General features: G+C 52.7%; 11 protein-coding genes across 11 annotated transcripts; 6 read left to right on the plus strand and 5 right to left on the minus strand.

Annotated features, from left to right (window-relative positions):
• Window positions 1-77: 77 nt before the first annotated feature.
• On the minus strand, window positions 78-1851 carry ACET3X_007510 (uncharacterized protein; the record flags this gene model as incomplete). The annotated part of the gene is made up of 3 exons (XM_069453664.1): window positions 78-167; window positions 224-1663; window positions 1729-1851. 3 exons carry the CDS (start codon window positions 1849-1851, stop codon window positions 78-80), a joined length of 1653 nt encoding a protein of 550 aa, XP_069304673.1.
• Window positions 1852-2097: 246 nt separating this feature from the next.
• ACET3X_007511 (uncharacterized protein) lies at window positions 2098-2867 on the plus strand (the record flags this gene model as incomplete). Its single annotated transcript, XM_069453665.1, has 3 exons — window positions 2098-2142; window positions 2290-2658; window positions 2712-2867. 3 exons carry the CDS (start codon window positions 2098-2100, stop codon window positions 2865-2867), a joined length of 570 nt encoding a protein of 189 aa, XP_069304674.1.
• Window positions 2868-3594: 727 nt separating this feature from the next.
• Window positions 3595-5446, plus strand: ACET3X_007512 (uncharacterized protein; the record flags this gene model as incomplete). Its single annotated transcript, XM_069453666.1, has 2 exons — window positions 3595-3754; window positions 3810-5446. The coding sequence occupies 2 exons, from the start codon at window positions 3595-3597 to the stop codon at window positions 5444-5446; spliced, it is 1797 nt and encodes a 598-aa protein (XP_069304675.1).
• Window positions 5447-6261: 815 nt separating this feature from the next.
• ACET3X_007513 (uncharacterized protein) lies at window positions 6262-6940 on the minus strand (the record flags this gene model as incomplete). The annotated part of the gene is made up of 3 exons (XM_069453667.1): window positions 6262-6330; window positions 6600-6762; window positions 6819-6940. The coding sequence occupies 3 exons, from the start codon at window positions 6938-6940 to the stop codon at window positions 6262-6264; spliced, it is 354 nt and encodes a 117-aa protein (XP_069304676.1).
• Window positions 6941-9643: 2703 nt separating this feature from the next.
• Window positions 9644-11834, minus strand: ACET3X_007514 (uncharacterized protein; the record flags this gene model as incomplete). Its single annotated transcript, XM_069453668.1, has 5 exons — window positions 9644-10432; window positions 10490-10721; window positions 10776-11073; window positions 11127-11331; window positions 11388-11834. The coding sequence occupies 5 exons, from the start codon at window positions 11832-11834 to the stop codon at window positions 9644-9646; spliced, it is 1971 nt and encodes a 656-aa protein (XP_069304677.1).
• Window positions 11835-12852: 1018 nt separating this feature from the next.
• Window positions 12853-13929, minus strand: ACET3X_007515 (uncharacterized protein; the record flags this gene model as incomplete). The annotated part of the gene is made up of 2 exons (XM_069453669.1): window positions 12853-13753; window positions 13805-13929. The coding sequence occupies 2 exons, from the start codon at window positions 13927-13929 to the stop codon at window positions 12853-12855; spliced, it is 1026 nt and encodes a 341-aa protein (XP_069304678.1).
• Window positions 13930-14538: 609 nt separating this feature from the next.
• On the plus strand, window positions 14539-15054 carry ACET3X_007516 (uncharacterized protein; the record flags this gene model as incomplete). Its single annotated transcript, XM_069453670.1, has 1 exon — window positions 14539-15054. One exon carries the CDS (start codon window positions 14539-14541, stop codon window positions 15052-15054), a length of 516 nt encoding a protein of 171 aa, XP_069304679.1.
• A 1435-nt stretch (window positions 15055-16489) lies between these two features.
• ACET3X_007517 (uncharacterized protein) lies at window positions 16490-18518 on the plus strand (the record flags this gene model as incomplete). Its single annotated transcript, XM_069453671.1, has 3 exons — window positions 16490-17037; window positions 17102-18170; window positions 18285-18518. The coding sequence occupies 3 exons, from the start codon at window positions 16490-16492 to the stop codon at window positions 18516-18518; spliced, it is 1851 nt and encodes a 616-aa protein (XP_069304680.1).
• Window positions 18519-19429: 911 nt separating this feature from the next.
• On the plus strand, window positions 19430-20450 carry ACET3X_007518 (uncharacterized protein; the record flags this gene model as incomplete). Its single annotated transcript, XM_069453672.1, has 4 exons — window positions 19430-19638; window positions 19696-19770; window positions 19836-20232; window positions 20280-20450. 4 exons carry the CDS (start codon window positions 19430-19432, stop codon window positions 20448-20450), a joined length of 852 nt encoding a protein of 283 aa, XP_069304681.1.
• Window positions 20451-21703: 1253 nt separating this feature from the next.
• ACET3X_007519 (uncharacterized protein) lies at window positions 21704-22884 on the minus strand (the record flags this gene model as incomplete). The annotated part of the gene is made up of 2 exons (XM_069453673.1): window positions 21704-22817; window positions 22877-22884. The coding sequence occupies 2 exons, from the start codon at window positions 22882-22884 to the stop codon at window positions 21704-21706; spliced, it is 1122 nt and encodes a 373-aa protein (XP_069304682.1).
• A 595-nt stretch (window positions 22885-23479) lies between these two features.
• Window positions 23480-27676, plus strand: ACET3X_007520 (uncharacterized protein; the record flags this gene model as incomplete). Its single annotated transcript, XM_069453676.1, has 4 exons — window positions 23480-24063; window positions 24112-24222; window positions 24525-25142; window positions 25249-27676. The coding sequence occupies 4 exons, from the start codon at window positions 23480-23482 to the stop codon at window positions 27674-27676; spliced, it is 3741 nt and encodes a 1246-aa protein (XP_069304683.1).
• Between the last annotated feature and the right edge of the window lie 214 nt (window positions 27677-27890).

Raw genomic sequence — 27890 nt, forward strand, 5'->3', positions numbered from 1 at the left:
GCGGGAGAAACTCTACTTCTGTATATATACATGTTTACGAAATACTAGACAAGTACGACCCCAGTCGTCGGAAGCGCTTAGATGTCATTCTCAAACGGCCGCACGACTTGTCCCTTTTCTTGGAGGTGGTCCTTGACTTGTTTGACTGTGTATTCGCCGCGGTGGAACTAGAGAGGGTCGTCAGTATCTTGGATACAACTCTGCCCGTGTTCAGTGTACTCACCATTCCCGCACCCAACGCAGCATCCGTCTTTGTCTTTGCAAAGACATCTTCAAAGTGTCCTGGGTGCCCTGCGCCACTACTTGCAATGACTGGAATCTTGATCGCGTCCTTGACATCGTTGATGAGCTCAATGTCAAAGCCGCTGTTGCTTCCGTCTTTGTCTATACAGTTGAGCAAAATCTCGCCGGCGCCCATGGCTTCCACTGCGGTGACGAGTTGTCGGACGTCTACGTCGCGACCCTCGCGTCCGCCCTTGATGGTGCATTGGTACCAGCAGTACTCCTCGCCGTTTGGTCCAGGCGTGGACGTCTTGATGGTGTGGTGGGGTGTTGCGTCTGGAGAGGAGACGTATACGCGTTTTGGATCTACGCTGATGACGACGGCTTGGTTGCCGTAGGCCGAGGAAATGGTTTCTATGGCAGTGGTGCCCGCTAGCTTGCTGCCTCGCGCATAGTATTCCTCGGCTGCGGTCACGGCATCAGAGCCTATGCTTACTTTGTCGGCGCCGGACTGGAAGTACATGGTTGCGACGTTCAAGGCGGAGATGTGGGTTCCGTCTGTGTCCACTGTGTCGCGTATGCCTCCGCCGATCGTCAGAGGGACGAAGACGGTCTCGCTGGTTCGGCGCAGAATCTCGAGCATGGGCGTGTCGGCGACGGGGCAGTTGCGGAAGGACGTGATGTTTAGGAAGGTGACTTCGTCGGCGCCTTGTTCGTAGTATTTCTTGGCCATGTCGACGGGTTTACCCAGGTTGCGCACTGCATTCCCGGCTCCCTCCTTCTCACGGACATCGTATTGGTCGCCCTTTGTGACCACGAGATCGCCTTGGTCGTTTGTCCGTACGTCAAGACATGCGATTACGCGTCTTGTGAGTCCTTCTTTTGTCTCGGCTGCCGATGGTTGTACCGGGAGTTTCTGCGACATGTTTCCATCGAGAAACGCCTTGAGTACGCGGAGGCCGGCAGCACCACTCTTTTCAGGGTGGAACTGCGTGGCGAAGACGTTTCCCTTTGCTACTGCGCCGACAAATTCCTCATCACCGTATCGCGCGGTGGCGACGGTCCAGCCCTCCTTCTCCAGTTTGCCCTCCTCATATGGTACCGCGTATGAGTGGACGTAGTAGTACTTGGACGTCGGCCGCAGTCCGTATAATGAGTCATCCGTGACCTCCCCCGTGCGCGACGTGTTTGCGCTGTTCCAGCCAATGTGAGGTACGCTCTTGTCCGTATCTTTGAACTTGCGCAGTCGCCCGGGAATGACTCCTAGACCTTTGACCTGGGGGTCTTCCTCCGACTCTTCAAATAGGGCCTGTATGCCAACACATATTCCCATGAACGGTTTCCCCGACCTGATGTGTTCGCGAATCGGCTCGACGTAGCCGGCTTTGGCTAGCTGGGAGAGACAGTGTCCGAAATGGCCGACGCCAGGGATGATGAGTTTCTACGGGCGATGCTGTATCAGCACTTGTCAATTGATGCGCGAACCTTGGTGGAGAAGTGTGGTACCTCGGCGGAAGGGACATCGGCGGGCGTCCTGACCCATTCGACTGTGTAGCCGACCTTTTCGATGGCGTTGACGAGAGAGCGGACGTTGCCGGCCACGTAGTCGAGGAGGTGAACAGTCGGCATGGCTGGAGAATTGATTACAAGAAGTGAGTGTAGGAGTGTTTGACTCGAAACAGTCACAGGAAATTTGGATGCACCCCGCCGTCATTGGAGGGGCAGTCGTTGCGCGCTAGTGCTAGTGCCCGCGCACCCCTGTCAAATAATTCTTTGGCTTCATCGTCGTCTCGCGGTCGATGCGCGAAGAACAACCACCACCACCACCACCGCCACCTCTCCCACGTGCCGAAAGCTCATACACGCAACGTCACCATGGTGCGAAAACTAAAGCATCATGAGCAGAAGCTCTTGAAGAAGGTATGAACACCTGCCGCTTGCCGCTGCCGTGGCGCATTGCTATTTGAATGCGCCATTCTCTTCACTGTCAATGGCGAGATCTCCAGCGCATAAGACGCTCGAAGACACGTTTGAGAGTGATTTCATGATACTAACGTCTCCTCACAGGTCGATTTCAACACATACAAAAGCGACAATGATCACCGGGAAGCTGCCGTCATGCGCCGCTACGCAATCCAAGGACGCGACGACTACCGAAAGTACAACCAGCTCGCCGGATCCCTGCGACAACTCGCCCACCGCGTAGCCGCCCTCGATCCAGCGGACCCCTTCCGCCACAAGCAGGAGGACCTGATATTGGAGAAGTTGTTCTCCATGGGTCTGCTCGGTACTGGCGGTGGCGGCCGTGGAAAACTCTCAGACGTCGAGCACAAGCTCACAGTCTCGGCGTTTGCAAGGAGGAGATTACCAGTTGTCATGACCCGGCTGCGTATGGCAGACCACGTACAATCTGCCGTCACACTCGTCGAACAAGGCGTATGATCCCACTCGGTTCTAGAACAAAAACTTGTGCACTAACACATCCACAGCATGTCAGAGTCGGCACTGATGTCGTCACAGACCCGGCCTATCTCGTCACAAGGAATATGGAAGACTTTGTCACATGGGTCGATTCCTCTAAGATCAAGCGCAACATTATGAAGTACCGCGACAAGCTGGACGACTTCGAACTCGAGGCGCTATAAGCTCCAACATTTCTTTCATTGGGTGGCGTTTGAAAAATGCAGCATTTCAAGGCGTTATGACATACTTGCGATATCCGGCCATGACACATATTGATTTTCTCCGCTGTTGCACTTGCTCTGTCTGATTCCTCTTATATATGTACGTCAGACTAACGCACGACTCACTGTACAAGGGAAAATGGACTGAACCAGGCGTTCTATTGCAAAGCCAACGGAGCGCGAAATGCCTGCACCATGAGTGAGATGTAGGGCAACCCGCCCGGTGACGTTAGCTGCACTACAACAACGTTGGCCATTCAATCACCCCGCAATATACCCCGTTAGATGGTTGCGCAGCAGGACAACGATAGCCTTCCTCGTATGAACTGCAGACAGGCATTGGCTATCCTTTTCCGACCGCAGAAGCGCTAACCAATGGGACCTTCCAAACGACGCCACACAAAGTGCTGTTCTTTACCGCAACCGGCAATGACGGTACTTGCCTCATTTCCGTAGGAAAGGTCCAAACTATACTCGAATGTGAGTCGCTCACTTTTGCATCAATGGCATGGCGCTATCTCCATGCATAGGCGGGGCGATTTGGGGTAAATCCTGGGGTAGCGAGCGGGTCATAGCGACCAAAAGACGTAACGAACAATGGGGATGGTATATAGGATGCCGCAGATCCTTTAACCTCAGCGTTGAAGAATCTAGACAAGTTTCGTACGGCTCTTCTTCCACCTCCACCATGATCGCAAAGGGAGAGAACGAGTCCTCGGCGGCACACATCGAAACGCTCGACGACAGCACAAATACGTCGGATCAAGGCGACCATTTCTCCAGCAATGATGCCAACGAGGAAATCATCCGTCACTTGCAGACTACTGGCGAAGACGTGGGCTTGACCTGTGTGTATTCAACTGGCACACCCGTTCTCCATCTCTCATATCTAACACAGTCTAGTTCGCACATTGATGGCCGCTGTTTCGATGGCCATGTGCTACAACGCCTATTTGTTCACTCTCCTCATCCCGCCAGCCATCCTTACGTACATCAATGCCGAACTTGGCCCAGACCCCAGATATACGTGGATCACAATATCATGGAACCTCGGCGGCGCCATGTTTGTCACTGTCGGCGGAAGACTTTCTGATATATTCGGCCGACGATGGTTCTTCGTCGTCGGAGCTGTGATTCTCATCATCGGCAGCATTGTTTCAGCAACGGGACAAAGCATCAGCCAAATGATTGCCGGTGGTGCGTTGTTCGGCTGCGGATCCGGGTTCCTGGAGATGGCATTTGGTGCGGTCCAAGAGATTGTGCCGAGCAAGTATCGACATGTTACCATCGGCTTGTTCGATGCTGCTTCAATCATAGCACAAATCATGCCGCTAGTGAGTTGGGTCATCATCAAGCAGACGGGTAATTGGCGCATCTGTTACTATGTCATGATAGGTTTCCAGACTATCAATCTTGCGCTCCTCGTCTTCTTCTACCATCCGCCCTCGTGGAAAGAGAAGAGGGCCGAACATGGAAAGTCGGCTGGACAGCTTCTACGAGAGTTTGACTGGTTGGGACTGTTTCTGTTCCTGGCGGGCTGCACGCTGTTCATTGTTGGAGTTAGCTGGGGTGGATCAATGGCCCCGTGGGTCTCTGCGACTGTCCTCGCACCCATTATCATCGGACTGGTGACGTTGATTGGCCTGGGATTCTACGAAGCTTACTATATCCAAGCCGCGCCCTTGTTTCCGCCACGTCTCTTCAGAGCCCTCCGCCATTTTACCGTTCCAATGCTTGTCATGGCCATAGGTGGGATGCAATACTACTCCAATGCAACACTCTGGCCCCGCCTCTCCCAACTCATCTACGCCAGCGACGAGATCTCCAAAGGCCTCTACGCGGAAGTCCTCCCTCTAGGTACCATCATCGGCGGCATTATCGTAGCCTTCAGTAAGATCATCGGTCACCAGCGTTGGGTCATCATGTTCGCCGTCGCTCTACAAACAGCCTGTGTGGGCGCCATGTCTACCTCCACAATGGATAATCCGGCCAAGTCAATCGTCCTAACAGTCATCATCTCGACATGCACCTCTGTCAATCTTCTCAACGGCATGGTCCTCGTAGGCTTTGGCATCGTATACCAAGAGGACATCGGCACTGCCGCTGGCCTCGCAGGAACTTCTCGTCTTCTTGCTGGCGCCGTAGCCACTGCCATATTCGGAAATGTTACGAATAACAAGTATGCAGATGTTTTGCCCGAGCGCGTTCGTGCTAATCTCGCTCCGTTTGATCTTACGGCGGATGTTATTTCAAAGTTGGTCGTTGCTGCGAGGGCGAATACTGCGGCTGGGTACGCGGCTATTCCTGGTATAAACCCTGCTATTCGTGCTGCGGCTAGCTTGGGGAACAAGCAAGCGTATCTCGAGGGTGCACATTTGTCGTATTTGGTGGCATTGGCTTTCGGACTGCTTGGTGTGGTGGCTGCGTTTTTTATTCCGTCGGTGGACAAGAGGAAGTATACTAACAAGACTGTTGCTGTGCAGAGACAGGACAGGAAGGTTCTACAGGAGAAAAAGGCCGCTGGTATTGGAGGGCCATGAGTATAGTCGCGTTTTAGCGTTCTTTGTAGCATGGGTTCACGTGGCACATGTATTGTCGACCATATGTCCTCTCCCGTTTAGATCGGCTTTACCTGCTATTCCGAGATACGAAGGTGAAGGCTTGTGCCAGCACCTAGGAGGACCTTCTTTGATTCCTGGAAGAGCATGCCCTAACTAGAAGGCTTTCTGAACTTCATAAAGCTCAAGCGTGTCCCAGTAGCACCAGCGCAAGGTGGAAGGAAGTGTGCGCTCGTGGATCATCCACGATCGTCACGAGTGTGTAGGCTTGCCTAGAGATCTTCTGCAAATGTTGTGGCGATCTCTGTCTCAGGCACAAGGAGTTTTTCTGTAACAGTGCTGATGTACTCTACAAGCTCGTGCTTTTTTTCTTTTTCTTTTTTGCGGACAAAGCTCTACGTGTTCCTGGCTGGAGAAGAAGAAGACCGGGGCGCGCGACATGCGCTCATCCAAGACATGGAACTGAATCCCGCCGCGTCGATGAAAAGCCTTGTATCCGCGCGAGCAACTAGCGACGAGCGTCGGTTCAACTGTGGCCAGTGGAGCGAAGAAGTCGTCATCGATTTCTGCCGTGTCTCGAATTCGTAGAGATCCTTTTACATGTTTAAAAATACAGGACGGATTCATTGTTTCCCAATTTGTCTGTAGCATCCAACGTCTTGAGTCTTTACGCCTCAAAAATTACAGGAAGATCTCGCTTTGCTGTACTCTTCTTCTCGCTATCGCAGGGGATGCTGCTAGGAACATTGGTTGGAGTTACGACGTAATCGTGGTACCAGTACACTTGGCCTTGTGGCTTAGGCGTCAAATTCGGCGGCTCGTACTTGCCTTTCGTAGTCTTGAGCACGGTGTAACGAGTTTTGTACCTAAGGCCCATTAGCAAGGAGTATTCATATCGAAACAGGCGATAAGAAAGCTGTTCAGTATTGAACGCAGGAAGAAGACATTGTGCGGAAATGGTGTAGGGAATCTCACTGAATTTGCGAACAATTTCCTCCTACGAAAGTGTTTTCGATTCGGCCTTCAGAGTCATATACCGTAGCCGTGGCATTGTTATCAAAAATTGAAACAATAGTAGGATAATGCTGCGTGAGTTAGAATTTTTGAATAGTTTCCACATGATGGACAGACTTACAATTAACTTCATACTGCCGTTGGTAGGCAAGAATCCGTTCTTGCATCTTGTGATGGCTGCGGCTCCTACACAGTGGATGGACAGGGTGGTCTGCATGCCATCTTCGGTGAAGTAATCTGTGTATTCAGTCGTTGCAGCTGGATCTTCGGCAGCCGTTACGAGTCTGGAGGGTTTGTCAGTGATCTCCTAAGATCTTATGTGAGTACTGTGTTGACTCACGCGTTGAGGAATGGCTTGAACTCGGCCTGAACTCCTTTTTGAGGTTTGTAACCACTAAAGTCTATCGCAAGTACACCAGAAAGCAATGCCACATAAGCAATGACGCTGGAGGTGGTCTTCATGGTGAAAAAGAGAAGAGTGGGTGTGGATCTAAAAAAAGGAATGTATAGATCTTGAGGGAGAGGTGGAAATAGATCGGCTGGATCGACTAATGAAAGCGAATGGCTCAAAAGATGAGCTGATTCACTAAACGTACAGAAGGTGCAGCATTTGTATGAAAACGATACGACAATAGGGGGATTAGCTTAACCGTAGTTAATCGCTCTTAACTAGGTAAGCTTGAAACGGCTACGGAATGTCCCTTAATGCAAGAGGTACTAACGGATTTTACATTATGCGCTGTTTAGGTTCTTTAGTTAGTTGTTTCCATAATAGTTTTGAAACGGAACACTTTGGTAGGGTTAGCCTGTCTAACGCTCACTAAGGCCCGATTCTGCATTTTCATATTCCTCGTCAGCAGGACGCATTACACAGTATTTTTTACCTTGACAATTATTAATCCCCAATTATTAGTCGGGTGCAATCCAGTCGATTTACTTTCTTTATTTATTTCTAAGCGTTGTTGTTCGTTATATAATTTAAATCCCGTGAATGCAAACCGCTTACAGTAGGTAACTATCAGATTTTAATTAGCGCTAGATGTCTCTAGACGTTCCTGTTCACCGCCGCAATTATCCTTCTTTCGGTCCGTCTCTAATAGTTCTCCGGGGCATAGGGAGGATGAGGCAGGTACATAGCGCCAGGACGGCCGAAATTAAGCATAGACAATTTTTGAGGATAGGTATGTGTTAGTTTCGAAACGATCCCCTAAAAAGGTTTGGAAACAGGGTAATAGGTTATTCAAAGGCAAGCAGGGCATTAGCAACTGCAAATGTTCGTAGTAGCCAGATCTGCTGAAAGAAGCTGAGTTTAATCTTTCTCATAGATAATAGGTGTAGTGTCGGATCATGAGTATCGGTAGGTAAGTCGGCTGCTCACCGCTGCGGCGGTGGGCAACAGCCGACTCGATCCTACTTCGGTCCGACCTGAGCCGAGCTCAGGTATACCTTCGTAGCACCCACGTTCTTGAATAAAATGTATACCAATACAAGTCACCAGAAGAACCTCGTTGTTGTTATCACCCGTACGATCGTACAAGGCCTACTAACAGGTAGAACAGCTATGTCTGTTCAGCCGTGTTTGTACGGGGTGTTCGATAATTAAGCTAGTAGGGCCGTGTTTTGCGCGGCCATCTTACGGAGAACTACGAGAATCGCTACACCAGCCCAGCGAACCAAAACCAAAGCAACACACAATCAACCGTTCCCCAAAGCTCAAAACCAATGATTATCGCCACACAGTAGGCCTCCCAGGAGCCCGAAAAAGCGACTTTACACTCTTGCGGTACGCTTTGCTGATTCGCGTGGTACCGGTAGAATGTGAGCTACAAGGCGAGCCGAGTGGTGACGTCGGTGGTCAGCTCTGCGTGTCTTAGCGCGACAACGCCGTGTAGTCTAGTACTTGGCCTCGATCCTGAATGCACTAGCACCATCACCAGGATACTATTACGTGGTCGAGCATGGCAGGCAAAACGGTCGATGCAAAGGTGCCAGTCCTCTGTCATCTACTCAGTCGCTCGCTGACCCTTTGGGTAGCTTACAAACGCGGAGCGTGTTCGCAACAACCAGCGGCGCTCCCGCGCTCGACGGAAAGAGTACATCACGGAGCTCGAAACAAGAATTCAGCAGTATGAAAGCGGGCATGATGGAAATCCCATCGTATCAAGAGTTGAAGAACTTGCAAAGGAGCTTGATACGCTCAAACGGCTGTTACACTCTCTAGGCCTAGATGACAAATTCCTCGAAGCTCATAGCAGGGCTGCACAACTTGCTTCAACATGGGCACAAGATCAGCAGAGCTTCAAGGGGACTAGTGAAACGCCTTTCTCGTTGCGACAGTCCGTATCGCAGTTGGCCGAACAAGTACAAGCACGCCCAGATCCTCTCTTACAAACCACCAACGTGGTGGCCCACTGTCCAGCAACACGACGTTCATCGGAATGCTTGACCCCATCAGACGCAACTTTACCCTGGGATCTCATCAACTTACCAACGGAACCCACGACTACCTCAGACAGCTTTGGAACACCAAATCTCTTCGCGCAGCCGCATGACCATCTTGCCATATATTCGAACGATAGCACCACTCCACTAGGACTCGCATCATCCACAACAACTCTCTGTACAACAGCCTTTCAACTCGTCCTCGAAAGCAACCACAAGGGTTACAGCGCCACAGACCTGGATCTCAAGCTACGGGTTGGATATCAATTCAGCACCACGCCTTTAGAAGGCTGTCGAGTGGACACTCGCGTCTTGATGGACGTTCTCGCCGAGATATCGTAGTATGGGTGAGACTGGCACCAAGTGATGCATAAATCAACATTCACTCTACCAATGAAGCAGCTAGTAGAGCCGAGTAGTGCTCTTATTGCATATGAGTATTCTAATAATATCCCGTAAGGATTCAAGATATCCTGTATGTCCCGTGGGATGAATGCGGACTATTGCGGTACCTAGTGCTGGTGTTAGGTCCTAGGGTGATTTACTCTGCGCGGCTGAACACGAAGGCACAAGCTACAATGCACAAGAGGCGTTTGAAGACCTAGGTGTAATGATGTTCTTACGAGGAATCAGAGAATCGGAGTTTGGGTCAATGCTTTTGGACACTACCTGAGTGACATCATGAACTAGTTCCGCCTTTACAGGCTTAGATCTACAAGACGTTCACATCTTAGTCACCTCGTCCTTCTCCACAATATTCTTGTCTTCCACCGCACCAGCTCCACCGCCGCCACCACCTACAGGCTCATTAACGTAGTCAGCACGAGAGTCTGTCCCATACAGGTCAAAAAGCGGCTCCATTGGCGCGACATCTTGACGTAGAACGTGTTTCTTCAGGTACCACGGCAACTTCTTAGTGTAGTAAGCCGAGAACTGGCGGTTGCCCACGTCGAAAACAGTATCGAGTTCTTCGAGGGTGAGAGCCTTGGTCTCCGGCAGGAAGAAGTATGCGTAAAAGAAACCAAAAAAGTTCCAAGCTGCATACCAACAGAACGCTCCGGTTGGTGTGAACGCAGCGCTGAGGGCGGGCCAGGTAAGGGACAGTATGAAGTTGAAACCCCAGCATACTGCAGTAGCAAAAGACATGCCAATGTCGCGCAGATGAAGCGGGAATGCTTCGGCTGAGTATGTGAAGGGCACTGGGCCCTCACCAGGTGAGTAGACAGCCATGAATGTGTAGATGGCAGCGGCGATTGAACCAAGACGCTGCTGACTCGGTGTGCCATCGGGGTCTGTAGGTAGGTAGAAGGAGAATCCGCACCAAAGGAGACAAAGACCCATGAGCGGGAATGTGGTGAGCAGTAGATTCCTTCTTCCAAAGGTATCAATCGTGTAAATTGCCGGAATCGCGAAGAGGAAATTTGTTATGCCAGTACCCATGGATGTAAGCAGGGCTTCAGATGTCGAGAAGCCAGCTTCCTCGAAGATAGCGGTACTATAGTAGGCAATGACCTGGTAATGCTGTCAGTGACTGGTGTTGCGACTCAGAACAGGTTGCATAGTACGTACGTTGACTCCGCAGAATTGTTGCATAAACATGACGAAGAACGCACTTTGTGCGGCGCGGCGATTGCGGCGGACGAGAAAGAATTCCCTCCAAGCATTCCTGCCCTCCCGCTCTGCTGTTTCAATCTCGAGAAGCTTATAAGCGTAGTACATGTCGCGCGCAGCCTGTATCTTGTGCTTGCGTAGTCGGCAAAGGGCCTGGAAGGCTTTGTCGAACTTGCCCTTCTCCATGTACCTTTGGCTCTCATCAGCTTGCATTCGAGCGGCTTCATTATGAGTAATAACTTACCAGCGCGGTGATTCTGGACAGAAGTATACTTGAATGCAGACAATCATTGGAGGGATGCTGGTGGAGGCCAACATCCACCTCCATGGAGAGTACTGCCCACCAATGATCGTTACATTCTGAAAGGCGACGGAGACAATGAAGCCTAGCATAATGCCGAAAGCTGTCCACATTTGCCACATCATGGTGAGGGCTCCGCGAATTGTCTTGGGGGCAGACTCAGCTGCGTAGACGGGAGTCGTGGATGACTTTGCGCCAACCGCGAAGCCGAGCATGAAGCGCGCCACAAGGAGATTTGGCCCTAGCTCGAACATCAATCTGGAGTTATCATGTAGTTTGGATAACGGTACTTACAGCTATCGGCAGCTGCCATCCAGATACCGGTAATGAAGGAGATGATGCAGGAGATGAAGATGGTGCCGCGACGTCCGAAATATTTGTTCAGTGGCGCATTGGACCAGCAACCGATGAGACAAGAGCAGAGATACGGGGCTCCGTTAAGCAGACCTCGAAGCCAGACCTCGTCTTCTCCAATGTTGAATTCTTGGAAGTAGAATCCCTGTTGAATGGTCAACGATGTGAGATAACGGCATGGGAAGCAGCAATATGACGAACCTGAGCACCATTGACGGCCGTCTGATCCATACCCTGTACGATAGCAGAGCCGGCACAAAGCACGACCAAGAAGTACAGCATGAATGGCTGCGACCACCGATGGTTAATCTCGTGCCGTAACCAGTCTTTCTCTTCCGCCGATAGTTGATCGACGTATTCGAAGCCATCATCTCTTTGCCCAACACGAGCAATGAGCGCGCCCTTGCGAAACGCGTCCTGATCTGCCTGCAGGCCCTTCTCAACGCACCACGCGTCTACATCGGCTATGACCTGTTCCTCGCTAAGACCTGCCAATGGATTCCGAAGCTTTGCGGCTACGGAAGCTTGTCGTGGCTGACCAGGTACGGTATGTTCGTGGTGCTGGGAAGTACCAAAGTTGGACTTGCTGCTACCCGACGATGAGAAGGTAGGCTCTGTAGCCTCAATGTCGGGCTTGGGCCGAGACATGGTGATGGCTAGAACCGGATATCAAACCTAGGTCGGAATTCCTGGATCAAGTGGAGAAACCTGATCGCAAAATGGATGAGTGGGAGACACACGACCACGCGTCTGCAAACCATGATGGGTCTCGTTATATAGGATCCTCAAGGCACAACTCACATCCACTTTTCTCTCCATCAAAGAGCGGGTCGGGTTTTCTCTGGAGTGACAATCCCCATGGATTCTCCACACCATCCTGCACGTTTGGCGCATGTAACTGTACATCGAGATCAGGCAAGGGGCGGCCGTACCAAGACATGAAGTTGTGTGTTGATCCAACAAGACATGTCTGGGACTATGTCATTGTGGACACATGCGGGTGTTGGCATCTCGGCGGAAGCTAAAATTATACTTGGCAATGGAGCGCAACAACGGCTTCGGGGCGGCCAAGAAAGCACATGAAGTATCGTCGTTGCTCGCCTAAAGACTGCGAAGTATTCCAACCAATTAACCTTTGTCGGACAAACCGTCGAGGAAACACCGTCGTGATGAACAACTACGCCGCCGCGAGAAGACCTTGGCGTCAAGCGGAATCCGCACTTGGCAGGAGCATTTTTACCAGAATAGGCAACCCGACTTGTCGACAGTCGGCATCTAGTTCCGATCTCGACCTTGAGGCTGTCAGCGTATTGCAGAAATTGACTAACGAAAGTAGCATCCTCAACTCCACCGAGGGCTGTGAGTGGGCTGCAATTAGTGATCCAATGATCGCACAGTGAACCGGTGTGGATGACTCGACCTGAGTCTATCGGCGCTTTTCATATAACTAAAGAGGGGTCGCAGCAACAAAGACGCGTCGGTGATAAAAATAGTCAGCAGACCACGGATCGCATTGTACAAGCCTTGCATCGCTACTCTACGGACCTCAAACCTGGAGACGATAGGGCCAGATCGCCATGAAACGGCCGCGTAAACAATTGCAGCAGCCTGGAAGCTTAAAGTAAACGTCGAGCTCAGGGAACCCTTCCTTCCATAGTGCGAGGCTTTAGTCCAAGTTAGCGTGTACCCACGCGCCGCGCAGTAGCAAGTTGTCCATTTCCTGGGCGACTGTTTCGTTTGAAATCTTGAGCTTCAGGTAATGCTGGCTAGTTCTGCGTTCATCCTCCACCCAGAAATTAGTGCCGTTCGGAAATAGGTAGTTGTACCCATTGTTGTTGCCGTACTCGAACCATTTGCCGAGACCCCTGCCTGCATAGACCATGGTCAAAAAGTCCCACGAGTATTCTGGTTTGTTGTAAGACCCGTACCATTCCCAGGCCGATTTGACTGGATCGTTGGGTGGTCCACAAACGGTGAAACGCGTACCCGAGGACACCTCGACGCCCACTTCTGAACCAAGAAAGGTCATAGGAACACAGTCAGGCCAAGTGTTGACTACATGGGGCGCATTTTGGATAGCAAAATTGTACTCTTGATCGAGAGACCGTTCTGGTAGGTATCCGCCGCCCATGACGACAAGTTCCTTCACTTTTGCTTTCACGAGCCCGTATCCATCGAGCGACGAGTATGCATCACCGGTGGTATTGAGGAGGCCAGACAACGATCCCATGAAGCCAAGTGACACGATGGTCACACTGTTGTTCTTCGCCTCGGCCAGTGTCTTGCGATATAGCTCTACTGGGTCCCAGGTCTTGTTGACCTGTCCGAAGGGCACTGAACCGCCGGAGAACTCAGCACCCACTTTGCTTGCATACTCGTTTCCGAATGGCTCGGGAGATGTTATGTTCGTAAAGGGTCTTTGCAGTCCAATCGGTATGGTGCTGTAGCCATAATGACTCACGATTGCGGACGCAGCAAATGCTGAGTATGTCGAGTTGACGTTTACGTTCACGGCGAGGAGGTTCGTGTTTGGCAATGTACATGCGAGGAGCAAAGCGGCGGTGTCACTATTGCGGCGTTAGCTAGGCTTCAAAGCCTTATTTGATAGAACCACTCACTCAATCGCCTCGAAGAGGTCCGCGTCCACAAACAAGTTCTTAGTTTCCGGCTCTGTTGTCGACTCGACCAGTGTCAAGGCCGACACAATCGCCAGCCCATATGTCAACGCGGATCGAAAGAACATTGCGGCGCGTCGTTTTAACCAGACGAATCCACTGCAGACGAGGATAAGAGCCAGCAAAGAATGTCGACTCAAGAAGCAATCATGAGGTGCCGGGGAGTGCCGATGTAGGGTAGATGCGACCCGCTGCCGCGATCCACAGCAATGATGTGCTCGGCCTGCTGAATTACTGCAGAAAGGCGCTCCGCCATCGGATCTTCACGCAACGAAGCTACGGCGATAACGGCAATCGATCCCCATTTTCGCATCGTGGTGAGTGGGTGGAGCGAATGATACGCGGAGCTCGCGGTGCACAACATGGACGCGCGATAAGAGCCTGGGTGAGGGTAGTCCTCTTTATCGGTCTCGGTCGTATTTCGGAAGTGCGGATCAGCCCGGCGCGAAGAGACGCCTCCTCTTCAGCTTCATCGTTGCCTCGCTGTGGATATTCAGCATCGTGAGACCAAGGTGGTGGTTTATCCAGGAGTGTGGAAATGAATGACGATGGTGCCCAGTAAGCCGGAAGCGACAGGGCGATAGCTGAGCGCCCGGACGCGCTTACTTGCTTCACAAGACGCCTCGGGCTGTGCCCTTGACCCGCCAACCCTCCCAAACTAGGACACATTCGCAAACATGAACAAGCTCGCACTGTCTTACTTCGCAATCTTGTTGCTTGGGGTATCTGCATCTTGTCACGAAGGTACCGGCGCGCAAGACGTCATCGCCAAGCTTGGACTGGAGCCAAATCCCGAAAAGGGCTATTACCGACAGACATTTGAAGACGCGGGACGTAGTGGCAATCGCTCATACTCGACCGCCATCTACTATCTCCTCGAGGGTCAAGCCGGCCCGTCCTACTGGCACCGCGTCACCGATGCCGTCGAAATCTGGCACTACTATGCTGGCGCGCCCATGAGGTTGGAGCTGTCGTGGAATAACGGTACAGCAACCCAACAGCAGACTCTAGGCAGCGATATCTTCAGAAACCAAATTCCACAAGTCATCGTAGACAAAGGACAGTGGCAGCGGGCGACTAGTCTGGGAGATTGGACGTTGGTGGGCACGACAGTCGCGCCCGGCTTTTCGGAAAACGGGTATGACTTGCCAGCACCAGGTTTCCAGCCAGACGATGGCCATCGACCAAGTTAATTCTACAAAGTCACATGGAGAAGTGCCAGGACCCAGCAAGCATCGATGGTCTTTGGTCTTTTTACGTTGGGCACAGTGTCCGATGTCAAGTTTTACGAGTCGCTTACGATTGCTGTCCGCGTGCTCTACGGACTTCGCATTATCGATTCAATCAAAACCTCCAATAGCTGGCTTGGGTGCCTACAGCCATTCTTCTATTCTTTTGTGAGACTGGTCAAGCGCGACTACCTTTGCCGCGTCCGAACGCCGAAAACACGATCTGAAAAGACGGCCTGACACGCTTCACAACACCTGGACGCGAAAGCGATTTGTTGGCCTTACTACTCAACAACAAACAAGACGATCTCGATACCTGTTGCGACCGCTGGTATGAGGAAGGTTGCATTCACTGATGACACATGTGCTTCGCAGCGTCCCCCAGCCGATGAAAGGCTAAAGAGCACGTCGCGAGACCGTTGGATTGACAACGCAGGTGCAAAATATCTAAGCTCGCAATCGATGTGCAATAGCGCCACGCGGACAACCAGTTATTAGTCATCACATAACTTCGCTTCCTCATTCCTGCGATCTCACTGTCAGCTGGAGCGATTCGATCAGCTTGGGTGCCTAGTCATTTGTACACCGATGTTTCCAGCAATTCACATGAGCCTGATCGCATACTCATCCACAGCTCGTTCAGTTAACATGGCGTCGCTCGACCCAGTGTCTGCTTTCTGACAACTTTGGTCGTGTGCGCGATCTGTGGGCCATGCTCTCCGGCTGCGCCACACGTCAGATTTGATGGGTACGCCTTTCAATCATGTAAGACGACGTTATGGCAAATACACTGCACCCTAATTGAGGCTGCATGGGCCTTGAATCCAAATTGAGATGGGCGGAGTGGCTGCGAAACTCGTGTAAGCCACCTCGCGAGCCTCAAGCCCAAATCCGCCAAGGATGTCGCCATGCGGAGAAACACTGCTGCTCACGAGGTTGTCTGCGCTGTTCGCTTCTGGAGTCAGACGCGATACTCCGAAGTCTGGACCGAGTGGTCAAAGTCCGCGCTGACTGTGTTTGTGTAGGATTGGGTGGTCATGCATCTACATCACCCTCTGCCCATATCCATTTTCAAGCGCCAAACTTCTATGAATACGATCTCCGAACATGAAATCTCCGTTTGGCTTATCCTGGAGCTATACTATTCGCTTGGCAGTTAATGGGTCAGAGAGGAAGGCGTGCTGTATTGCGCCACGGCATCTTCAGAACCCACCGCATGTAGAATGACCATCTGAGCTGAGGATGCAAGCCATCATTATGAGAACGGTTATAAGTACGGCCTTTCTGCTTCATGATTTTCCAGCAGTACTTCGAGCAGTCATCCAAGCATCATACTTTCTTCTCTTTTCTTCAGGTTCCAAATCTCCACATTCGTTGACTTCCATCCCATCCAGCAAGGATGAAGTTCATTTCCATCCTTGGTGCTGCCCTGCTGGGGCTTCTAACTCCAGGTGCCTCTGCAGCAGCAATTCCTGCTGAGTTCGCCGACCTTGCCCCTTTCACGCCAAAACGGGATGGCCTCGAGGAACGTCAGTCCCCAGCTACGTGTGTCAATGTCGGCCACACTGCTACCACCCGGCATTGTTGGGCTCAAGGGTTCACTTCTTCGACGGACATGTACACGTCCTGGCCTAACACTGGTGTGATCCGCTCGTACAACCTACGCATCGAGAACACGACTTGCAATCCTGATGGCGCGGGATCCAGGGTTTGCATGTTGATCAATGGAAGGTACCCAGGACCCACGATTGTCGCCAACTGGGGCGACACGATCAGAGTAACCGTTCGCAACATGCTCCAGTCTAATGGAACTTCCATACACTGGCATGGCTTTCGCATGCTCAACAAGAACACCCAGGACGGCGTCAATGGAATCACCGAGTGTGCGTTGGCACCTGGCGACTTCAAGACTTATGAGTTTCAGGCTACTGAGTACGGCACGACATGGTAAGTCATTTCCATGTATGAACCACATATGGTACGATTACTGACCTCGTGCACCTATGTTTAGGTACCACTCCCATTTTTCGCATCAGTATGGAGACGGAGTCGTCGGAACCGTCATTGTGAATGGACCCGCTACCGCGAATTACGACGTTGATCTTGGGGTCATGCCAATCACCGACTGGTACTACCAGACCGCGTACCAAGCAGCCTCCATCGCATTCCAGAATGGCCAGGCCGGATTGGGCCCACCAGTCGGTGACAATATCTTGATCAACGGGACCGCTAAGAACGCAGCAGGAGGGGGCGCATGGAACAATGTGACAATCCAAGCAGGCAAACGCTACCGTCTTCGACTTGTCAACACCGCAGTTGACACAAACATGCTGGTAAACCTTGACGGTCACCCTTTCCAGGTCATCGCGACGGACTTTGTCCCTATCAACCCATACAACACCACTCATCTTCAGATTGGCATCGGCCAACGTTACGACGTGATCATCACTGCCAACCAAACGGCTGGAAACTACTGGTTCCGAGCTGTCGCAGACGGACTTTGTCAATCGCGGAACTTTCGTGAGGGACGTGCTGTCTTCACGTACCAAGGCCAGACTGTTGCCGATCCTACCTCAACCGCCCCAGCTATCCCTTTCACAGAATGTGTGGATCCAGTCACTAGCCCAAAGATCGCAAAGAACGTCCCCAGCACAACCTTCGCCGCCCAAGCCAAGAACCTTCCTGTTGCTTTCGGACCAGTGGCAGCCAACGGCAACACAGTACTCTGGACTATAAATGGCACATCGATGATCATTGATCCCGGAGAGCCGACCCTCGAGTACCTCGCGAAAGGCAACAACAGTTTCCCTCAGTCATATAACGTCGTAGAGGTACCATCAACATCAGCATCTACCTGGACGTATTGGGTAGTACAGCAAGCAGCTGGTGCACCGCCTCTCGCTCACCCTATTCATCTCCACGGACACGACAGCTACGTTCTGGGCGCAGGCGATGGACAATTCAACGTCAACACCCACTTTAGCCAGCTCCGTTTCACCAACCCTCCGCGTCGTGATGTTACTCAGCTCAAGAGGAACGGTTGGCTTGTTCTTGCGTACCCCACAGATAATCCAGGCGCCGTAAGTTTATCTCCCTCTATCCCAATCCCTGAAGAAAACTGTTCGGGTATCCTATAATCAATGGACCTCTGGTCCGCCGCGCTGCCTTGGCAACTGCTGACTGCTCTTCTCTAGTGGCTGATGCACTGCCATATCGCCTTCCATGTCGGCATGGGTCTTAGCGTCCAGTTTCTTGAGCGCAGGCAATCCATCAACCTACCCGCTGCCGGCTCTGAGTGGTTTGGCACCTGCAACAAATGGGATAGTTACAAGGCCGGCACAACAGACGTGTGGCCTCAAGACGACTCTGGCCTCAAGAAGCGCTGGCCTCCTCTCATTGAGGGCAGTTCGACGTTCAGATTGGACTAGACTGTTCCTTGGGATGTTCTCTTTTGGCAGTGACTGTGATGGTTAGCAGTGTCGGAATTAACCCTCAAGGACGATGCGACCGATTAAACTTCCCGCGTTGTGTACTTGGAGAAGCTCCGCCTTTCTTAGTTCGCACAGTCCTTTCTCACTCTCCTTCAACCCTGTTTTGTATTTCCGTTTCCCTTCTGATACATACCTTGTCGTGGCTCGATTTATATCTTGTTTGAAGAACCACCTGTAAATACTTCTGACACTCCTCATACCTTCGATGTATATATTCCAATAACACATCCTTCGCACCTCGCATTTCGATCCATGTCTCATGCCAAGTGACCGGTCTTGTCCCGGCCATCGAACGTTGGATTGGGTCTTGCTGACCTCTTCCAAGCAGGGGGCACGTACGGCACGGAAGTAAACCCAATGCGAACCAATCACCATGCATCTAGAAATTGCCGGCCAGAAAGCGAGCGGGGAAGCTCGACCTGCAGCACAGTATTGAACGATTGAGCATCCTGACTATCGTCTTCTGGTTTAACAGTAATCATTGGCACTGGTGGCTTCTCGGCACCATTGAACATACATCCAGCCAGTAAGAAGGAGTGGCTGAGCCGTGCCGGCTTTACTCGACGAATGAAAAGTCGAAAGTCTAGTATACGGAGTACGGAACGAGCGCATTGTCAGGCATGTCGTGATGCGGGTTACTCAACTCCAAGACGCAGGCGTTCTTGGACGACGCACCCCACCACGGGAGAGCATGTGGAGAAGAAGAAGACCCCGGGAGGGTTGGACGACAGGGTGCGCTTCGAGTTGATAAGTACAAAGCGCCCTGGCCTCGCGCCGCAAGGTCATCGTCACCATCTAACACCAGTGCTTTTGGATTTCCAGCAACACCGACGACCATTGTGGCAGCCATGGCAACAACTACGACGGCACATCCGGTGCATGACATGAGTGAAAAGGAATTTGAGCGCATCGACAAAGAGGCGCGACTCACGCACGCTTCGACGAATATCTCGCTCAGTCCAGAGCTGTTCGAGAAGTTGTATCTTGCGCCCAAGACACCGAATGCGAGCCAGCACGTGGGTCAATATGCTAATGCGACACCGTTAGGGTTCCTGGGGTAAGATGGGGTCATTGCGTCTTTGAAGAGATAACGACACTAAAGTACCGTATACAGGTTCGTCATCTCGACTTTTACCTTTTCCATGGTTTTGATGGGCTGGGGTGGTGCTTCTGGCCTCCAGGCTGTCGCGTAAGTGTCTATCCCCATCCACTGCGTGGACGCCGGTCTCGAACGTTGTACTGAGTGTTGCTTAGTGGAATATTCTTCTTCACCGGACCGCTCCTTCTAACCCTCGCGACGATTTTCCTCTGGATACAAGCGCAATTCTTCTCGATGATGGTCTGCGGTCTCTTCTCCGTCTTTTGGTTATCCTTTGGATTGCTGCAATTGCCTACACTGGAGCTTGCGACAGCGTACTCGGCCACTGGCGATGCAGCAGCAGGGGCTGTGAGTAAAGAGATGAATGCTGCCATTGCTTTGTATCTCATTGTTTGGGGCTTCGCGTTAGCCACATTCTTTCTATTCACCATCAGAATCAACATGGTGTTTGCTGGCATCTTTGGGTTCGCGACAATCGCCGTCTGGGTATTGAGCGGCGCTTACTGGGCATTGGGCAGCGGGGAATTCGACAAGGCGTTACGGTTGCAAAAGGTAAGCTGATTTTGAACGTGTTCAGAAACGTTGCTGATGCTTGGCAGGCTGGCGGGGCGCTTCTATTCATTGTGGCTGTATTGGGATGGTACATGCTCTTCGTTATCATGGCTGCAGAGATGCGATGGTCGGTTTGTCCGCCGGTTGGAGATCTGAGTAAATATTGGGCGAGGACGGATGTTGAGATTGGTGCAAACGCGAGTGAAAAGAAGGAATAGATGGCAGCTGATACGCACTGGAATGCATCTTGCCCAATTACGCCCATGTGGAATTACAAGGCGGGCACGGGAATGATGAAACGGACGGTTATTCTGCTCTGTTTCTTCAGGTCTCACGAAGGAGGTAGCTGATAATATCAAGCTCGTGTATCAGGATCTTTCAACATGTTGGGTTCACCCGCGATTCTCTCACATTTTCCGGGGTAGTAGACAAGCACCTCGCAAGCGTAAATTTTGTTGATTGGGTATGCTGGCTTCTCTCGGCGTGTCCAGTCTCGTCTTGTAGGATGTTGGTTAAGGCACGCGTTGCCAACCATTCGACCAATGCCCCTGCTAGTGATTTATGGAGTATTTACATCCGTATGGTGCCCATAGAGATCTCGCACACGTGTGATCCTCATCTCAGGCCCCTTGGAATCATTCAACTCGCACCGATCCAGCTCAAGACCTCTACCAGTCCCGCAATCGCAACAACGGCCCATAAGATTCGACCCGTCACCTTGTCTTCCAGTTGCATCCTACCGCCACTCACTTGGACGCTGCCGTTACCGCCCGCAGCCCAATCATCTTCTGCTTCCATTCCCTCAGTGCTCTCACAGAACTCGGCTCCTTTGTCACACTGAGAAAGCGCCACTTCACAACTAAGGGGGCCCGGAACCTTCCACTCGTCTCGCAAACGCATAATGCAGGCGTACGTGGGATCGTCCGAGGAGCATGACTTGACGTCGCACAGAGCCATCGCCAGGCAGGCCGGTGGGCCGACGGGGAATGGCGTCGTTGAAGGCAGGTGGCAGCAGTCGACCAGGATGATTTGCTCGTCATAGGTAGTACCGAGAGTGATGAGAGAGAGATGTTGGGGTTTTTCAACTGGAAAGGTAATTTGGCACGTAATGTTGGTGTCGGCGATGGCGGTCGAGGCGATAGCCGGGGAGGACATGGTGACTCGTGTCGTACTAGAGGGCTGGTCAGACGAGTCGAGGATAGTGCCATAGCAAGGGAAGGCGAAGAGACGTACTCGCCGTGGAAGATTTTCGGATGTGCCAGTTCGATTGTTGGGTAGTAGGAAAAGCGAGCGACAGATCAGACAGTATTTTGGACGGCGAGCAAACGGGCAGGGCGGTGATGCGGCGCGACGTCACGTGAACGCTCCTTACGTGATGTGCAAACGGAGAAGAGCAGTGATTGGAGAATCTGGTTGTTGGGAAGAATACTCCATTTGGACGTAGAATTAGTAGTAACGAGCATCTTCACTCTCATATAAAAGCCATCTCAAGGTCTTCGGTCCGCTGATGACGATGACTGTGACGATCTCCACCGCGCTCTCTATGTTTGCTGTGAGCCCGTCGCTCGTCGCTGCGATGCGAAGACCGATGCTCGTGCCTGTCACGGCTACGGTTGGAAGTCCTAGGCTCAAGCTTGTCACGGCTGTGGCTTGGACTTGTGTGGCGATGCTTGTGGCGCGACGATGCACTGTCCTTTTTAGGAGTGCCGTGCTCGCTATCGTCCACATCTCGCCTCTTCCTCTTGAGATGTCGACTCCGTCTGTCCTCACGTTCCTGTGCTGACCGTAGCTCCATCAATTCACGACTGCGCTCCTCGGCCCATTGCTTCCTGTCCTGCTTGGACTTTTTCAATTGTGCCTGTGCCTTTTGCATGAACGCAAAGGGATCGCTTGTGGAAATGCGGGCCTGTTCTCTCTCTTTGCGGCGCGGATCTTCGTTTCCCCAGACGTCCTTGTTTACGAAGCCCTCGAAGATGGACGCTTCCTTCTTGTCCTGGCCGCTCTGCTTAGGCGACTGGACAGCAGCGTACCAGGGTCGGCTGATGCCATCCCTTCCTGCAGCACTGGAGAAGCGCATCGTGAATTGGTCTTGGGAGGCCTTTTCCTTGTTGCGCTTTTCCTTTTCTGCTTCCGCGTTTCTCTCACGCTTGAGGGCGTCTTTCATGTTTACCGGGAACAAGTCAATGTGACCGGCATGGTCTTGCAATGGGGCATCGCTCGCAGTGCTCCGCAGCTTCAAGACTCTGGCGTCCGTATCGTCGTCCCCCGGCCGTGCCGTGATGGACTTGGCCATGCGTATGTCCAGATCGGTGTCGTCTTCCCCGGCCAGCTTCCTCCTTTTCCGGACGTGTCCGCGTTCATCTGATTGTCCCGCGCGCCTCGACTCTGCCGTCTTGGCGGGTTGTCTGTCTGGCAAAGGCGGGGGCGTCCGACCTCGAAGGATGGCGGCACGTCGTTCGGCATCGAGCTCTTGCGTGCGCTGCTCCTCGGCGGCCTCACGGGCAGCAGCGGCAGCCTCGTCAGCCTTGACGCGGGCTATGTTGTCCGAGTTGTACACATTCCATGATTTCTTGCCGAGCAGATGTCTATACAGTCATTAGTTCACCCTCGAATGTGCAAAGCGCGGCATCGGAGAACGACTCACAGAGGCATGGTGGAACGCGTCGGGATGACGAGACCAGAGCGGGTTGTTTGTTGTTGCTGGCACACGCCATGGGAAGCGCAGGCTTCTTAACCTTCGACCCAGCGACGTCGGGCGCGGAGTCGAGCAGTGGCACCCGTCGACGCGAACGGGAGCGACCTTGCATTAGCGTCGAGCGGGGGGCCAAGCGCACATCACCCTCAGCTGCCTCATCGCAGCTCTCTCCTCCCCGCAGTGCTATTGGCATAGCCTTCAATAGTGCCCTCTGATCCTGTCTGCCCGTGGGAACCGTCGTATCGATTCACCTGTTGCTTTTTCCTAGCGTGCACTTGGCCACAGGACGAAGGTTCCCAGCCACACTGCTGCAGTCGTCTAGACCTCTACGTTAGCTCTCGATACGCGCTCCCGGCATACATAACACAACGTCCATGACCATGTACAACCTGCAAACAGAAGTCTGTTAAAGGCCTCGCCCACCACCCCAATGCTTGCGTCCACGTATCAACCCCTTTAAATTACCGTTGTGTGTTGCTTCTTCTTTGCATCGACCACCTTCCACGGCACTCCACCTCCGAAACGGAGAATTGATACGCAAAGCACGTCAACATGCCCACCTGGCTCGTACACGGTTTTCGATGGCCGCGCGCACAGATCCGCATCCACATTATCCTGCAGAACCTCGACGATGCCGCTCCAGAATGGCTCATGGCCCCCGCTACTACGGCTTGCTTGATGCAGAACTTCAAGGAACAATGGCCAGAACAAATGGCCAAGCTGCCCGATCTACGCTTCATCGAGCAATACGACCCTGAAGATCTCACCGTCAAGGACCAGCCGTACGCATATGTGTGCGACATTGTGCACGAGATCAAGCTGGGAGTCGACGTGGAAGAGATGAGGGGGGCTGGCCTGGGAGACGACCAGTGGGCCGCCATTGCGGAACTGAGGGACAAGGTTGCACCGGGAGAAAAATTGGGTTGGTTCGTAGTAGTGAATGGCGATGTCGAGAGATGGGCGCCGCCGCTGGAGGAAGACGACGACATAACCCCGGACGCCAGCGCCATTAGTGCGTCGAGCCACAGGAGCAGCATAGTACAGTCGGACACCACCCGCACTAAAGAGCAGGAGCGGCCTTCCTCGAGCAAGAGTTTCAAGAAGTGGCTCGGAGGGAAATTGAGGAAAACAAAGAGGTGTGTTTCACGATAACATTGGCTCGTGCGTATGCTAACTGAATGAAGTGGAAAGAACTTGAGAGGTGACATGACGCCAGAGGAGCCAGTCCCTCCATTGCCGCCAATGTCACCCCAATACGCTCTTCAATCCCCGCACGGGAAGACACCTGCGCAGACGTGAGATGGCTTAGTAACTGCTAGGTGGATTCCGATTGGACTAACGACGTGACGGGGCACTCAATGCCCAGAATGCGAAATGTACGCGGTTGAAATCGAGTATACGTGTGGACAATACAGTGAATTCAGTCGGAACATGTTAGCAATCGAACAACTCCTTTAGTCAGCCCAGTATACGGAGCCAGATGAACTACTTAGAACTGTGTACGTCTCTTGCCTGCAATGATCCAGGTGCCCGTCGCAAACTCACCTTTTGGGTTAGCGCGCTCACATCTCATTGCACGTGACACGCGATTGCCTAGCTCAAATTATTATCGAAGTCGCGACTACCCTATCACGCCACCTCCGCCTCAGCCTCAACACCACCCACCTTGCTACCCCATTTCACAGCGAACCCGCAAATCGCGACCGCAAGTCCACTTTGTATACCTCACTCAAGAGACCGCCGAATCGCGTTCCGGTCAATTGTTCCAATACTCTGCGCAGCTTGCGCCGCGCTCCAGCCCGAGGCTACCACCAGCACCTTTCGCCAACACCTCCGGAACTACCACCAAGATGAGTCGACGCGACTTTCTTTCCATGCCCGCGCCCGAGAACTATGTGGCTGGTCTCGGTAGAGGAGCCACGGGCTTCACAACCCGAAGCGATCTGGGTCCCGCCCGTGAGGGTCCGTCCGAGGAGCAGATGAAAGAGATGCTGGCAAAGCGTGCGGCTTCGCTAGGCCAGGCAGCTCCCTCGGCTTACGGTGTCACCGAAAAGAAGGAGGAGGAGAGGGACGAAGAGGAAGACCGGTTTCAAGATCCCGACAACGAAGTCGGCCTTTTCTCAAGCGGCATGAACTACGACAAGGACGATGACGAGGCGGACCGCATATACCAAGAAGTCGACGAGAAGATGGACAAGCGTCGCCGAGCAAGAAGGTTAGTTTCCTCATTTCTTTACCCCATGCCCCTCCCCTCTAGCTTTGTTATCGAAGTATTCATCGTGTTTGTTTCCACGAACAGATACCGATTGTGTCCGCCCTAGGGAAGCTCGTGAGCAACAAGAACGAGAAGAATACGAACGAAACAACCCCAAGATCCAGCTGCAATTCGCCGATCTGAAACGAGCCCTCGGCGGCGTCTCCGAGGAAGAGTGGGCAGCGCTGCCCGAGGTTGGAGATATGACCGGCAAAGCGAAGCGCGCACGTGAAGCTCGACTGGCAAATTCAAGGTCGTACGCCGTTCCGGACAGCGTTCTGGCTGCGGCATCCAAGAGTGGCGAGCTTGATACCACGATATCGTCAGGCGACGCAGACGGCATGACAACGAACCTTGCCAGTATCGGAGCTGCGCAACTCTCTGCCTTGACAGTACGCCTCGACTCGGCAGCCAGTGCGCCTGGCACGCAAACTACTACAACTTCTGGTACCTCGACGTCCGTAGACCCAAAAGGATACATGACTGCGTTGAGCAAGAAGGAAGCTATGGGCGAGGAAGTTCCAGTCGAGGATATCAACCGCGCACGTGTGCTGCTGGAGTCGGCGGTCAAAACCAACGTCCACAACGGTCCCGGTTACGTTGCGCTGGCACGTCTCGAAGAGGTAGCTGGAAAGATCCACACCGCCAAAAAGGTCATTGCCCGAGGATGCGAACTATGTCCACGATCTGTCGTCGTCTGGGAGGAAGCGATCAGGCTGAATCGCGACAACATCCACAACGCCAAAATCATCGCCGCCAATGGTATCAAGCAAAACACCAAGGCAGTAAAACTGTGGCAAGCTGCGATCGATCTCGAACAAACACCAGCGGCCAGGAAAAAGGTTACACGTCAAGCTCTAGACCACAACCCCCAGAGTGTCGAATTGTGGAAGACCCTGATCAACGACACGGAAGAGCTGGATGCAGTCCGCTTGCTGTTTGCCAAAGCGACGGAAACCGTACCCCTTTCCGAGGAGTTGTGGATCTCATTCGCCAGAGTGTCCAAACCGGAAGACGCGCAGCAGATTCTCAACAAGGCTCGCAAAGCCATTCCCACTAGCTGGGCAATCTGGATTCATGCCTGCAGGCTGCAAGAAGAGTTGGGCAAGGTCGACATGTTGGACATGATCATGACCCGCGCTGTCAAGTCGCTGATCAAGGAGAACGCTATGATCAAACGTGAAGAATGGATCACCCAAGCGGAGATTTGTGAGGAACAAGGCGACACTGGCACGGCTGCTGCGATCATAAAGGCGACTGTGGGCTGGGGCCTTGACGAAGACGACGAACGCCGGGATGTTTGGTTAGAAGATGCCAGGAGCGTGCTCAACCGGAACAAGCCGGAGACAGCCAGGGCAATCCTCGGATTTGCCGTCGCTGTCTTCCCGTACAGTACAACAGTTTGGCACGCGTCCACTGACCTCGAAAAGCATCACGGTACAACAGATACCCTACTCAGTGTCCTGGAACGCGCCGTAAACGCTTGTCCAAACTCAGAGTCCTTGTGGCTCCAATACGCTCGAGAGATGTGGCAGTCAGGGAACCCTGAAGGTGCTCGCCAGGTGCTCGGCAGAAGTTTCGAGGCTCTTCCAGGCAACGAAATACTGTACACCCGCGCTGTTGACTTTGAGGTTGACGCAGGCAACTACGAGCAGGCCCGCAGCTTCCTCCAAGTGGCACGTGAATCAGCTGCTACCGATCGCATCTACATGAAGTCTGCCGTGCTAGAACGCCAACTGGAAAACTACGAGACAGCCATCGACATCTGCAACCAGGGTCTGCAAAACTGGCCGGGTAGCTGGAAGTTGCACGCCATCAAGGGTCAGGTCTACGAGCAGCTATCAAAGTTACCAGAAGCTCACGAGGCATTCAACATTGGTACCCGTGCGGCACCGAAAGCTCCAGTCCTGTACATTCTCCTTTCCCGACTGCAGGTCAAGCAAGGAGCAGTTGTCAAGGCTAGATCCACCTTGGACCGAGGCCGGCAGCAGAACCCGAAGAGCGAAGAGATCCTTCTCGAGCAAGTCCGTCTCGAGCGTCGCCAGAACAACACGAGCGCAGCCCAACAGCTAATGGCCGGCGCTCTGCAACAGTGTCCCAACTCGGGACTCTTGTGGGCAGAAAAGATTATGCACCTAGAAGGCCGCACGCAGCGCAAGCCGCGAGCACTCGAGGCCATCAAGAAAGTGGAAAAGGACCCGCTGCTGTTCGTCGTCGTCGCGCGCATCTTCTGGTCGGAGCGACGTCTCGATAAGGCGGCCACGTGGTTCGTCAAGGCCGTCACGCTTGACAGCGACTACGGCGATGCGTGGGTGTGGTACTACAAGTTCCTTGAGCAGCACGGCACAGAGGAGAAGAAGCAGGATACGCTGTCCAAGGCGGCAATGGCGGAACCCAAGCACGGTGAGATATGGCAGTCTGTTGCCAAGGACCCGAAGAATGCGAGGAAGAGCGTCGAGGAGATTTTGAAGATTGCTGCGGCCAAGGCGGAGTAGTGTGCTGCTGCTGTGGATTGGTGTCTGTATTATTAGGGTCGACTGTGTAATCGGAACTTTTGCTGGCCGAGAGAGAGAAGGCCTTGATTAGCTTTCCTCTAGTGAGTCGTGTTTACCGGGCCTGAATTATGTATGGCTTTCTAGAAACCTGGGTGTACCGCAACAATCGCAACAGCTGTATCAGTGGCTATTTGATAGCGGGCGGTATAAAGGT

This window comes from Alternaria dauci, chromosome 7 (genome assembly GCF_042100115.1).
Source record: "Alternaria dauci strain A2016 chromosome 7, whole genome shotgun sequence".
Classification (NCBI taxonomy): Eukaryota; Fungi; Ascomycota; class Dothideomycetes; order Pleosporales; family Pleosporaceae; genus Alternaria; species Alternaria dauci.